This window comes from Procambarus clarkii, chromosome 43 (assembly GCF_040958095.1).
Source record: "Procambarus clarkii isolate CNS0578487 chromosome 43, FALCON_Pclarkii_2.0, whole genome shotgun sequence".
NCBI classification, from domain to species: domain Eukaryota; kingdom Metazoa; phylum Arthropoda; class Malacostraca; order Decapoda; family Cambaridae; genus Procambarus; species Procambarus clarkii.
This window is the reverse complement of record NC_091192.1, coordinates 24,889,621-24,903,884: the sequence shown is the minus strand read 5'-3', so window position 1 is coordinate 24,903,884 and position 14,264 is coordinate 24,889,621. Positions and strand designations below refer to the sequence as shown.

Sequence of the window (14,264 nt, the reverse complement as noted above, 5' to 3'; positions counted from 1 at the left end):
TAAGTATGTAAATTCTAGCAGAATTAATAAAATGATAACAGATACATTACAAGAAAAAAATGAGATGAGAGAGATTAGTAGGTATATTAAAGCACATTGGTAGCTCTGATTGATTGCATTGACAGCTTGATTGGTAATGTAAACAAAGATTAATATACACCATACAGCAAATTGATAGCACATATAAGAAGACAGCGATGATCACAATGGTAAAGTCGTTTGGATTAGGTACATAAAGATTGGGTAGCACGAGATACAGTGCAATTTAAAGCAACAAGGTAGGAAACTATGAAGATGAAATTAGGTAGACCACACACTAGAAGGTGAAGGGATGACGACGTTTCGGTCCGTCCTGGACCATTCTCAAGTCAATCAATTGATTTGAGAATGGTCCAGGATAGACCGAAACGTCGTTGTCCCTTCACCTTTTAGTGTGGTCTGGTCAACATACTTTAGCCACGTTATCATCGCCTGCACATGAAATTAGGTACAGGGTACTTTTTAGTTTTGTTTTTGAATGATGCAAAAGCTGTTTGACAGCTTTTCAATTCATTAGGGAGTGAGTTCCATAGACTAGGTCCCTTTATTTGCATAGAGTGTTTACAGTGTTTACACAGATTAAGCTTGATTCTGGGGATATCAAAGATATTTATTTCTGGTGTGGTGACAATGGGTCGTATTACATCTGTCCAGGGAGAGTTTCAGAGCAGGATTTGCATTTAAAAACAAGGTTTTGTAAGTGTAGTTGACACGAGAGAATGTGTGGAGTGAGTATGTTTAGCTTGTTTAGGGATTTAAACAAGGAGGCCGAGTGTTGTCTGAAATTTGTTATTATTCTGATAGCAGATTTTTGCTGGGTGATGATGGACTTGAGGTGGTTTGCAGTGGTTGAACCCCGTACATAGATACCATAATTAAGATAGGGATAGATTAGTGCATAATATAGTGAGATGAGAGCAGAGTTAGCTACATAATATCTGATTTTGGAGAGTATACCAACTGTTTTAGTGAAAGGTAGTCTTGAAAAGATTATAGGAAAAGATCAATTTGTAAGGTAGTCTTGAAAAGATCACTTTGTAAGGTATTCTGGAAGAAATTCAGGTATTCTGGTAGAGATTCAGCTATCCTTGAAAAGATCTATGGAAAACACCACCATAGAAGCTGCTAACACTGTTCATCTATGCTATTTGTATCAGATGCATCATCACTGAACCCATAAAACAATTCATTTATGTATCTATAAAAAATTGGAGATACACGAGTGAGTATAGGTGGCGCTCAGTTACAACTGAATACGCTCGTTGTATCATCCTCATCGGTGCTGTAGCACTTGCATCCAACCCTTGTGCTAGGTCCTTATTGTGCCTAGCTTCATCAATATTATGACCCTTATGTTATTCAAACAATAAGGTCTGAATTTCACTGATGGAGAGTGATCTTTCAACACCACATCCCACAGGGGGTTGGGAGCTAGAAGTGCGTGTGCCACCCTTGGTTGCTCATTCATAACTGATTCTGCCAGCAGCCCTAAGGAAATCTGGGATTTTTTTCAAGATGGCTGCTTCTCACTGGAGGTCCCTGGAGTCCATTTCATACTCAATCTACCGTGAGTGCCTTTCAACTGTGTATGAAAAAATAAAAGTGTTTTCTTGGTTGGAGCAGTAATGGGCAAATTAAGATTTCTTGGCCGGTGCAGCACAGTGATTAAGGTCTTCCAACGGGTTCCTCATGATTCGTTGAAATTTAGTGACATCACGGAGGATGACGCTGGTTTTGTTCATATATTCTTGGATAGGACTCAACACATATGCTGTTGTCTTGTCGACTTTTCTTATTGTTACACCTTCCAGATTTCTCCTTTGTTTTGCTGCTTCTCTGAGCCGTGGGAATAAGATTTTTTATGAATATGTTTCTTGTTTTTTCCCCGCCTTTGTTATAATAATAATAATAATAATAATAATAATAATTTATTTAGGAATAGTACATACATAGTTGCAGCATTACAGTACAAACATTCTGTTAGATTTAAAGATAGAGGTAGTACATACAATACCTAAAGCCACTAGTACGCATAGCGTTTCGGGCAATCGACTGTTAGTAGTTCAGCCTGAAGTGTGCCAGTGGTGATTACATTTTTGTTGTCTTCTAACTTGTGGATGTCATCCATAAGTTAGAAGACAGCAAATAATCAGCCAAATACCAACTCCAACCTACCACCTGGCAATCAGCCAAATACCAACTCCAACATACCACCTGGCAGAAAGACTCAATGAACTCCTAACTCCATACACTCCTAGCAACTATAGTCTACAATCATCAGCAGATTTTCTAGAAATAATCAAACCTACACAGCCCAAAGGAATTATTGCTTCACTAGACATCAACACCACCATAGAATTGACTGAACTGATAAGAGAGAAGAAATCTTGATACCTGGAACTTCAAGAACAAGAGGTAATAGATTTAAGCTAACTTAACTTAAAGCTGCTGTAGAAATATAAGAAAATTCACTTTCACAAACAGTGGTAGACGGTTGGAACATGTTCAGTGAGAAAGTCGTGGAGGCCAAAACTATCAGTAGTTTCAAAATGTTATGTGACAAAGAGTGCTGGGAAGTTGGGACACCAGGAGCATAGCTCTCATCCTGTAACTGCTCTTAAATAATTACTTTGGTAATTACCATGGCTGCCACCAGGCCAGGTGCCGCTGGGAGACTATTCAGCACCTGTGATTTGTGAAACTTCCTTACTGCATCACAACCAAACTAAGTCACATATATTTTTTTTTTAAGTTTCCTGTGATTAAAAAATGCATTTTAACAATATTAGAAAGAAAAAAAATTGGGTGAATAATTTTTGTGTGTACACCACAGGGTTGTCACATTAAATGGGTGCACAGTACCCATTAATTTCAGTTAATGTTATCTGAAATTCAGTGTTAGTTTTGCTGAACATTTTGTTAATTTATGGCTAGAAAAAGATACTGTATTGTGAGTTTTAAGTCTCTCATTTATGTTTCAGACTACGGGATGCAGTTGTACAGATGCAGTCATTGCTACTATGTTTGCCCTCATTAAGAGCAGCAGATGCAGCTCTTCGAAGGTACTGGCTCTCTGTACGTCACCAGGGTAGTGTGCCCATGAACAAGCTCTTTGTTGAGATGTTAGAGTCACACATGCGGTGAATGGCAACTAAGCTTATATCATAATTAAACATATATGGCAAACATTGATTACAATAGTAGAACATTAATTGTGGCAGGAAAGTGAAAGTTGGAATTGCACATAAATGGTGTTTTGCAAAATTGAAAAAACAAATTTGTACAGAATTTATAATTCTTTGCCAGGTGGTTACAGGGTCCAGTAGAGACCAAAATGTTATCTTGGTTTTATGTCTTCCAAGTTAAAATTGGTGTTTAAGTAGTGGTTGCTAAGTCAAGAGCTTTTCATCTTTCCATGACTTGACCATAAGTGGTCCAGTCTGTGAGGTCAACACTTTGACTGGTGCTGCCTGGAAAAGCTCTATGTGGAATGATGTTAGCAGGAAAAGGAACCCAGGAAGAAAGTTGCAATACTCCAAAACGAATGCCTGCCATGTTGCCATACACTCAGGTATTGTTGGCAATTGTGTTCAGTTCCAAGAAACAATAAATTACATAGATCATTAGGAGAATTTGAACCTATTGTGAGTTTTGATCCTGTGTATATAACTATTGTCAATGCTACTCCCACCGAGCAACATGATTGGTGATGTTGCTGCTGAATGCAATCAGCTGACATGGTCAGTGAATTTGAACAATGGACAGTATATTTAACAAATTCAAAATTTTTCTTAAGAAATGGAGTTGTACCAAGATAGGATCCAAGGCTCATGTTTGCTGATCTCGCCCCACTTGTTGGCAGTTGACTCAGGACAAGCACCAATCCAGTTGTGGGTCTCAATACAGTCACTGCTAGAAAAATATGTTAATAAATTGTAAATATTCACTTTCTTTGTATCTCAAAGGCATAGGCCTGTGTAACAGTACAACTGCTTAAGTAAGAGAAATCAATAAAAATGTGTGTTGTTTGTTTCTAATTCAATGTGAAAGTTGTGATGTCCTGATACATTATTACCATCAACTCTACAGTCATCCGAGCAAATATATATGTCCGACCCAGATGCAGAGTACACGCAAGGTTGACTTTAGCATTGGAAATCCTTAAGCTATCAGGTGTTCGTGTTCCATGTGAAAATATCTCTTTTTTTTATTTGCCCAGAAAGTAACTATTTGTTACACTGTCAAAGTATGATGTGCTATACAAAAGACAAGTTATGACACATGTAACCCATCAAGTTTCCCTGTCATATCTAGTGGCCCATACTATGAGCACTATTATAATGCTAACATAAACTGAACTATGAATCCAAGAAATCAAATAGTGTTTGACATTTGTCTTCCTATTTTCCTGCTCTCATGGTGACATTGTGTTTAATGTTTTGTGGGTGTCTTCCTTCATTTGTCATTAAACTAGGGGTATAGACACATGTATGTAAATGGCTACAATTACATACCTGAAATCATATTACAAGTTTAGTTGCACATGTGCTGCTGAGTCAAATTGACTCACACCATTTAGTTTCATTATGACAGAAGCAATACAGAATGTACTACCATTTATTTATACAATAACTTGCATAAAGCATCTTCTCCCTGCCATACCTGACTGGTCATGACTGCAAGTGTTGAAGAGCAGTATAATTAACTCTTACACTGCTCCAATTTTGTTAACCCTTACATGGCTTCAATCACCATATGCAATTTTTTTCCCATTTCAGTTGTTAACTATTTTTAATCATGCACACCTTGATGTAATACTTTTGAATAGCTGCACATTTCACAGGTTAATATTTGGTATTGCTGCATGTATAAATGGTAATTTAACTCTTTAACTGCTAAGCTTTAAGTCTTACATCCAGAATCGTGTAGAAAAAGTATTGAAAATCCATAAGAAACAATTGCATATAGCGATATGAACACATGAGGGAATCGTAGATAGTGATTAGAGCAGTGAAAGGGTTAAAAACATTCCAAACCACAGTCAGCAAGTAACATTATTGCCTGAAAATTGTGTCATAAACAGTTTTTTTATTAAATTTGCTCTATAAATTTAACATCATCTAACATCTATCAATTTAACATTTATAACATCAAAATTGGCTTTAGGCTTATAGCTCAATAAGTGGTGCTGATAGATGCACTTCAAAATTACGGTAATATTTAATCTTCAGTAAAAGATTACTGAAGATTACTTATTTTTCAGTTACAAATATAGTGCATACTTATCCTACAAAAGCCATTATTCAACTGTGCTACTAAATGGTCCACTATGTATTTTTATTTCTGAATCTTAGTTTAAAACCAAACTGGTACTTTTTTAATTTAATTTAATTTTTCATTAGGGCTGTTGCATATAAAAATACTCAAGAGGGCAGCTGTCATGACAGTAATCTATGTTAATATTGGACTGACAAACAATTTTTGTAATAATTTATACAAGTAACCTACCTTAATCTGTACTGCTTATTTCTATCATGGAGATTTGTTCAATTTTGTGGATGTAAGTTCCTGTTATATATTGTTTTCAGTTCATAATGCAGGTGTGCTTGCATTGTGGAATATGTATGTAAATGAGACTTCTTTTATGATGTTAACCTGGCAGCATAATATTCAACATATAGATATTTATTATTTATTTATATTTTCAATCACATCATTTAAAACATAAAATTCTATACATAAAGTGCTTTAAATGCGTAAACTAGATAAAGAATGTAATATTTAGCTACATTGTTAAGTTTGTAGTACATGTATTATTTATTATACAGTAGCTTTGCATTCTTCCTGCATCACATTCTAGTATTCTTCTTCATTATTCTCCCATTAGGTAAGAATGTTTAATTTGGTATTATGTGTTTCTTTTAATATTGTAGACACTACTGTTGAGCTTTCATGTTGCATGTTACAAAACAGGTAGAGATGACACAACCACCTTGTGAGTGTAACGAGCACATCATACTGTACATAGACAGTTGGTTCACTATACTAGGCTATTTGCTGTGTCTACATCACTAAACCATAGATATCTGTGTAACTGCATCACTGTGCAATAGATGAGGCTATTCATATTAATGTATTTATCACTATCAAAATAGAGTATTACCCAAATGAATGTGGGTGCTGGAACTTGCTCGAGATGTTAGATGTCTAGTGCTTGCGAGGTTACTTCTTCCCCCCCCCCCACCCCCAAAAAGTAATAAATAGCTTTGACATCACCTTAAAATCACTAGTAAACTAGCAAGGTGATCCTAAATAAAATTTCAATTATTCAAGACTAAAATTTCAGCTATAAATTTGCATGTAAAGCAGTTTTGTCTAACCATAACATTTTCAGAGACTGCAGTTGCTTCCTTCCCATTAGGTTTAGTTAATGCTGCCCATGTAGAAGATAGCAACCAGCTCTCAGTACAGTATATAACTAATAGGACCACACTGCTCTAGTAGGCATGCAGACTCCAACTTATTCAAATGTGATTGCAATGCACTGCCTTTATACCGTAGTGACTCCTGCTTATGGGTGAATTTAAAAAATAAAAATAAATTATGTATCTTTGGTTGTTTTACACATTAGAATGTACTGAGAGCAGTAACATTACTGGTCTGCAGTCTATTCTTCTGTTTAGGTGGTACTTATAGTAATGATAAGAACCTTCGTAAAAGGACCAGGGTGTTGGCGTAAAAGGCAATTAGAAAATAGAAATCATGACTATTTAATTTGGGCAAACTGGAAAAGTTTTTGTACTGATGTTGCAAAGAAAACTTAACCTAACATTTCTAGGAGTAATACACACTAACTGAGGCCTAATATAGTACATACATACACTGAGAAATCAGAGTAACATGATGTATCATTGAGAAAATTCATTGGATCCTTGATGAGGCTTCAAACTTCTGCTCTGGGTATTCCCAAGTACACACCTTAGACAACTAGGCCATGACATGGTCAAAAGGATTGCAACTTGGGATCCTACTGAATCCATGAGGGTTCCTGAGGCTTCCACTGAAGCTGCACCAGGGTTTCACACTATCCCCCCATGCTCTCTGGTTCTGTTGTCCAGGAAATTCTACCTCTGGTGCTCCTCTTTCAATACACAAGTTGCAATCCTTTTGACCATGTCGTGGCCTAGTTGTCTAAGGCGTGTGCTTGGGAATACCCAGAGCATAGGTCGAATCCTCATCATGACGTACGGATTTTCTCATAGTACATATATATATATACTATACTTGGCCTTGGTATATTCAAGTTTGGTTTGTATCTTTATTTTTTTTTGGACTATAAAGTGAATACCTGTAGTATTAAATCCTACTGTCTAATTGTCCATTATGTCTATGTATGTATGATGGTCCACATAATTACAAAAGTACTATGAAAACAGGAGGATGGGTTGTGGTCTGGGATTAATGATATGGTAAAATACTAAGTCTGCTGCAATTTAAATAATTTTTGTAAAAGGAAGGAGAGTGGGAGGGTGGTACCAACTTTGATTGTGATACACAGTGATATATTCATACTGCTTGTGCAATATTCATCTTAAATGTTGCTTTATACTGGCAAAACATGGAAAACATCATGAATAATCCACTCTTCTTGGGCATTACAATATTTATAAATCATAGATTAAATAATAAAATTAAACTAGATTTACCTCTTAAATAAAAAAGTTACAGGGCAAAGTTTAAATTGTGATTAATAAGAGTTCAAAGGAATGTTATATTTTTTGGCATATATTTACTATAGACAGTACAGTATTCCTCTTTGGTATGAGAGAAGGTTACATTTTGGTTTTGCAAAGGCTTTTAGGCAAACAAAGATGGCCATGATGACCATAAGATGGACATGTGCTGTCCAAGGATTTCTTAAGGTACCTTACTGTATTGTGCATCTTGTACATCCAATGTGCATACTTTCTCATATATGTTGTTCAGTGTTGCATAGGGTGAGGTGCAGAAGTTACTACACCTTTCCTCTATGTGTAGCCTTTAGGAGATCTAATTAAGTGTTACATGTGTTACACAGCTACACTGACTGTAATTCCGTCCGTCACAGGTGTAGTGGGTTTGGCAAGGCCCCAGCTCGCCCAGGTCCCCAATTTCATAGGTGGCACATTTATAGCATGTTTGTTACACTTATCCTCAAATATTGCCTATCATTGTGGGTTGAAATATGTAATTCTTATATCAGCAGAGATTTAAAATATTGATCTTACAGACGGTCATTCATGTTATGATCAGTAATGAATCTTCAAGGTAACCAATTATTTTGAGTGTAAAACACTCAGGTACTCACTGACCACTGAGTGTTCAACACACAATGGGTTGCCTTCTAGAGGACAGAAAGGGTATGAGTAACTTAATCTCACCAAAGATAAGATATATAATATCTCTGGTAGAAAATCTAAATTGAAAGATCTTAACTGTATCATAAAGATACTTATTTCGTTGTTAGTAGTGCATCACAAACATACAAATTAACCTGTCAGTACAGTATAGTACATGAGTTGCATCTTATTGTTATATATTTGAAGGGACATTTCTCAGTTACCTAACTGGTTACATTTTTGACATTCCACTATGAAGACAAATATGTGAGGTTATTATAAATATGTTAAATGAGGATAAGTTAAAATGGTTTTGAAAGTTTTTTCAAATACTGTACTAGAAAAAGCAGACTAAGATTTTAAGTGTTGAAATATTAAAATCTTTATTAATTTATTGTAAAAGAAAATTTCACTCATTCTCATTAACGTATAAACTGTTATGGGTAGCTTGGGCATGTATGGCTGCCAATGTATATAATGTAACTCGTCTTGGGCACAACCCAATAAATATAGGTAATGTTATTGTTAACTTTTGCCGTTTTTGGATGTTCGTGGATGAGGATAGGTTGAGATTATTTAACAAACATAAAAATCTGGCAAAGGATGCATATCACCGTGCTTCACTTGTGTTGTTATATGCTCAGCATGTGAGTCTGAGAATAGGCTATATTTTTTTATACAGTTTTCTACCTAAATCTACCTAATGGAGCATCACTATTTTGGAATTTTGTCATTGTTTAAGCCAAAATGTATAGTATTGTGGAACAAGCCCCCCGAAGACATGTCCACAGTGGTACTAATTACTGTCCTCAGACTACTAATTCTACAACTGTTTATGAACATGACTCCTCTATACAGAAAACAACTATAGTATGTAATAAGATGACTATAAAGTACTATTACACAACCATGTGAATTAGATTAACACAAAACCATAGTAAAAGTCTAACAGTTAAAATTATATTTGGTTACTGAGCAATGATATGTTACACTAAGTTTTTATACTGTCGCTCACTAAATGACAAACTTATTGTATAGATTTAGACCACACTGTAGATGTGGCAAAATTTAATTTACTTGTGTAAATGTATATTACAGTCTCTTGATGTAATACCAGTAGCCTCATCACAAGATCTGACTGGTACAATATCGTCGCAAACCTAGATATAACTGAATCACTCGAGATGTAAAGCTCTCATGTTTACTTGTCCACCGTGGACCAATTTCTTGTGGTAGAGCTGCCCACAACCTACTGATGTCATAGTTGCAGGACTCAGCACAAGAAGTACAAGTATTTTTTAAATAAAAGACTCCAGGTATCACCTTATTTCTACCTGAATATGTCAAGATTAAATGACTTTATAGTGAATGCTGACATAGCGGAACAATACAGTAAATACTAAGTAAATTCAAATTGAAAAAATAAAATGTCAGTCAATAAATTTTTGAAACTTAATATATAGTATATACATAGTAAAGTATAAAGTATATACTGAATATTTTTTAGTTATTCACTTTAAATACATTTTAAGTTCTGCATGTGCTGACATTCAGGGCAGGTTCAACATTTATTTCCCATGGGCATTGATATTCATGAGTGTTCTTATACACGTCATACTATGCTTCTTGAGAGGTGACAGTTCCTACCACAGTGCAGACCAACTTGTGGTAGTAGAGTACTGCTTGTGATAGTACAGTACTGCTTGTGTTGTTCAGGTTTTCCTGCTAAAGTGTGATAGTACTTGCCATGGTAAGCATGTACTTGCTGAGGTGTGATTTTATGATACTTGCCATCCTACAGTTTACTTGTTGAAGTGTGATGGTACGTCATAGTGCATATACAATTGCTAAATGGTGATAGTACATGTGTTATGTACTTGTTGAGGGGAAAATGGTACAGTACATGTGTAATTGTGAAATTACCTAAATTACTTAGGTAATTTAACAATTACACATATATCATCACCCATTCAACAAGTACTAGTTAAATGGGTGATAGTAAATGTGTACTTTTTAAATGGGTAATAGCACATGCCACAGTACAGTATGTGTAAATTTGTTAAATGAGTGACAGTACATGTAAACTTGTTAATGGGTTTTTATATACATGCCACAGTATGTGTGTGCTTGTTAATGGGTGATAGTACTTTATTTACTAAAGGTTAACTTCTTAAAGTATGATAGTATTTTTTACAGTAAATTTGTATTTTTTGAAGTGTGACTGTATATAATTCTACAGTTATGTTAAACCAAATTACTGTACATAATACTGTACAGTGAAAATATATGTTAACATTAAACAGTATCTGACTAAACTGTTGTGTATTTGTGAATGAAAGACAGATTATAGTGACTGATGATGAGAGTTTGGGGCGATTGTTGATAGTGACAATTCACAGCAAGGCAGTAGTTGTGACAGTCACAGAGTGCTGCCAATGATTCAAGTCTCACAATGCAGTAGAACTGGGATTTGCTATAGCATCTAGTTCATTGCCATCATTATCACCTAAGACACAGATACTTACTGTTAAGGCACAAATGTACTCTCCCCAGTTATATCCAGCAAATTAGAATCAAATCCCAAGTAAACTTAGTTCCCAATTTTTTTTTTTTTTTTTGCCAGAATCACCATGCTCCATAATTAAAAATTCTAGAATATTGTACTTCTACTGGTCCAATGAGAAAACCCTAACAGTAGTTAGTTATGCTTGTGGATAATGTGGACATTAGTACTGTACAAGTAATTAATTAGACAAAGCCTTGGCTAGTTGTTCACTACCAATATCAACTAACTCTTAATTATGTACAAAAATGTGATATTCAAAATAATTTTCTTTGATAGTTGATTCACTGGTGATATCTAGCCCAACTACTGTTGAATCACTTGGTCATGCCCTCCATATAATTCATATGTATATGCCCATATAGCTCAAAATCAACATGATCTGCAGCTACTGTCCTCTCCCATTTACATCCTACCTAATTCTGTCAAGCTGTATGTGACTCGTGCGTGTTTTGGTAACCTGTGTTCTATGTATGATTTTAAGTTCTGTGTCTAATTAAAAAATAAACAGTTCCTGTAATATTTTGTTTTCGTTTTTATTGATAGATGAAGCTGGTTGGGGCATGACCAAGGGTACCACATTGTATTAGGAAACCTACTTAAAGTTAGTTGGCTCTAAACTCGTCCTAATTAAAAACTATGTGAATAGTTGGTGGTAGGCATGAAAGTATTTTATTATTGTAAAATTAGAATCGACATATTCCTCATTTGTTGTAGATAAAATGAGAAACTTGGATAGTGTACAAATGTGGTGCACACATGGATGGGGAACACAGTCACAACTGTATCACTGGTCCAGTTGTCCTTGTGTATTATTGCATTAGTCTATGCAACAGAATATCCAAAAGAGAAAAAATGTTCACACAACTGCCAAAATACATTATTGTTATGAATGTTTTGTTTTAGTTTGTCACTGTCATCATTCATTATCAGAATATCATGTTTCATTTCATAAGTTGTATCAGTAAGGCAGATTTTGACAGGTGTTGTAGCCTGAAAGTTGGCCTTCCAAGTTGTCATGTCTCTGGTCTAGGGTTAGTGAAATGTTGCTGTTAACAGAGCAATAAATGGTCGAGGTTAATGGTTATTTTTTATTTACCATCCAAATGGTTGATTATTGACCATATTTTAATTACCCTGTATACCCAAATAGGCATAGTTAGTGGTCGCCCAAATGGTCAAGTTTGTATGTCATCTTTTTATTTATATGTAAACAGATGCTTTCTGTGGAGAGCCCCTTTGGCTCCCCGGAGCTATACCGAGCTGATGTGTATATATTAGATCATGGCAACAGTCAATCGATGGAGTTTTATGCCTACCGGCGACCATGAGCCAGAACTTGGCCCCCTCACAGAGGGTCCGTAGAGTTACCCAAATCTACCCCAAATCCTCCTTGCATTACGTAAGTAATGAAGAAATATGGTATATAAATATAAATAAATAAATAAATGTTTATTCAGGTAAAGTACATACATACAAGAGGTTATACAAAAATTGATAGATTTATAGATAGAGCTAGTACATACAATGCCTAAAGCCACTATTACGCAAAGCGTTTCGAGCAGGAAAAACATTAATGATTAAAACTTAATACTAATTGAGATTAAAGTATAAAATGTGTTGAGAACAAATAAAAATAAAAAAGGGGGGGAACATGGCAGAAATAGCAGCACAAATACAATTAGGTCGACAAACAGCGTTGTTTAAAAAAACAGACAAGGGTTGACAATATAGGGGTAAGGTAGGTTATAGGGAATTTATTAGGTAGTGCTTAGTTTTTATTTTAAACTGGTTGGGAGAGGTACAGTCTTTAACATGATTGGGAAGGTCATTCCACATTCTGGGTCCCTTGATTTGTAGAGCATTTCTAGTTTGATTAAGTCGTACTCTTGGAATTTTTTTTTTTTTTTTGAGATATATACAAAAGTTGTTACATTCTTGTACAGCCACTAGTACGCATAGCGTGTCGGGCAGGTCCCTGGAATACGATCCCCTGCCGCGAAGAATCGTTTTTTCATCCAAGTACACATTTTACTGTTGCGTTAAACAGAGGCTACAGTTAAGGAATTGCGCCCAGTAAATCCTCCCAGGCCAGGATACGAACCCATGACATAGCGCTCGCGGAACGCCAGGCGAGTGTCTTACCACTACACCATGGAGACTGTTAACTGAATATCAAAACTGTATTTGTTTCTGGTGTGGTGCTCATGGGTTCTGTTACAACCATCAATGAAGCTTTTGAGGTCAGGATTGGCATTACAGTTCAGCGTTTTATATATGTATAATACACATGAGAGAATGTGCAGTGACTTAATATCCAACATATTCAGAGATTTGAGTAGGGGTACCGAGTGATGTCTGGGACCAGAGTTGGATATTGTCCTAATAGCAGCTTTGTGTTGAGTAATTAGAGGATGTAAATGATTTTGGGTAGTAGAACTCCAAGCACAAATACCATAGTTGAGATATGGATAGATGAGGGAGTAATAAAGCGTCACCAGGGCAGGGCGAGGTACATAATATCTGATCTTAGAAAGAATGCCAACAGTTTTTGAAACTTTTTTTGATATATTTAGAATGTGTCCCTGGAAATTCAGCTTGTGGACAATGAGAACGCCAAGGAATTTGCCATCTATTTTGTTACAAATTTGGGGTTTGTTTATCCTGAGATTTATTTGATTAGAAGATTTATTGCCAAACAGAATATAGAAAATTTTGTCAATGTTAAGGGTGAGTTTGTTGGCAGTTAGCCAAAGATGGACTTTATTTAGCTCAGTATTCTTTGTGACATTTAGAGCAAGGGGGTCAGGACTGGAGTAAATGTAGGTTGTGTCGTCAGCAAATAGAATTGGTTTGAGGTGTTGGGAGGCATTTGGAAGGTCATTAATGTAGATGAGAAAGAGGAGAGGGCCAAGTATGCTGCCCTGAGGAACACCGATGTTGATGGGTAGGGTGGGAAAAATTGAATTATTCACAGAAACATACTGGAGCCTGTCAGTAAGGTAAGATTTGAGGTATTGCAGGGAGTGTCCTCTGACTCCATAATGATGTAATTTAAGAAGAAGGTTTTGGTGGTTGACAGTGTCAAAAGCCTTATGCAGGTCCACAAATAACCCAACAGGGAACTCATTTTTATCAAGAGCTGCATGAATCAAGTTAATCATACTAATAAGTGCATCGTTAGTGTTTTTTTTTTGGTTTGAAGCCATATTGACAAGAGCTAAGTATATTGTGTTTGGCTAGATAAGAGTAAAGCTGCTTGTAGATTAGTTTTTCAAATATTT

General features: G+C 35.7%; 1 protein-coding gene across 4 annotated transcripts in view; it reads left to right on the top strand.

The window, feature by feature from the left end:
- Positions 1–12,061, top strand: part of LOC123755869 (steroid hormone receptor ERR1) — a 203,873-nt gene extending 191,812 nt beyond the window's left edge. For all 4 annotated transcript variants that reach the window (XM_069300146.1, XM_069300147.1, XM_069300145.1 and 1 more), the window contains one exon: positions 3,021–12,061. In XM_069300146.1, coding sequence (XP_069156247.1) covers positions 3,021–3,183 — 163 coding nt within the window. In that variant the 3' untranslated portion in view covers positions 3,184–12,061. The remainder of the gene's footprint in view (positions 1–3,020) is intronic.
- The last annotated feature ends 2,203 nt before the right edge of the window (positions 12,062–14,264 follow it).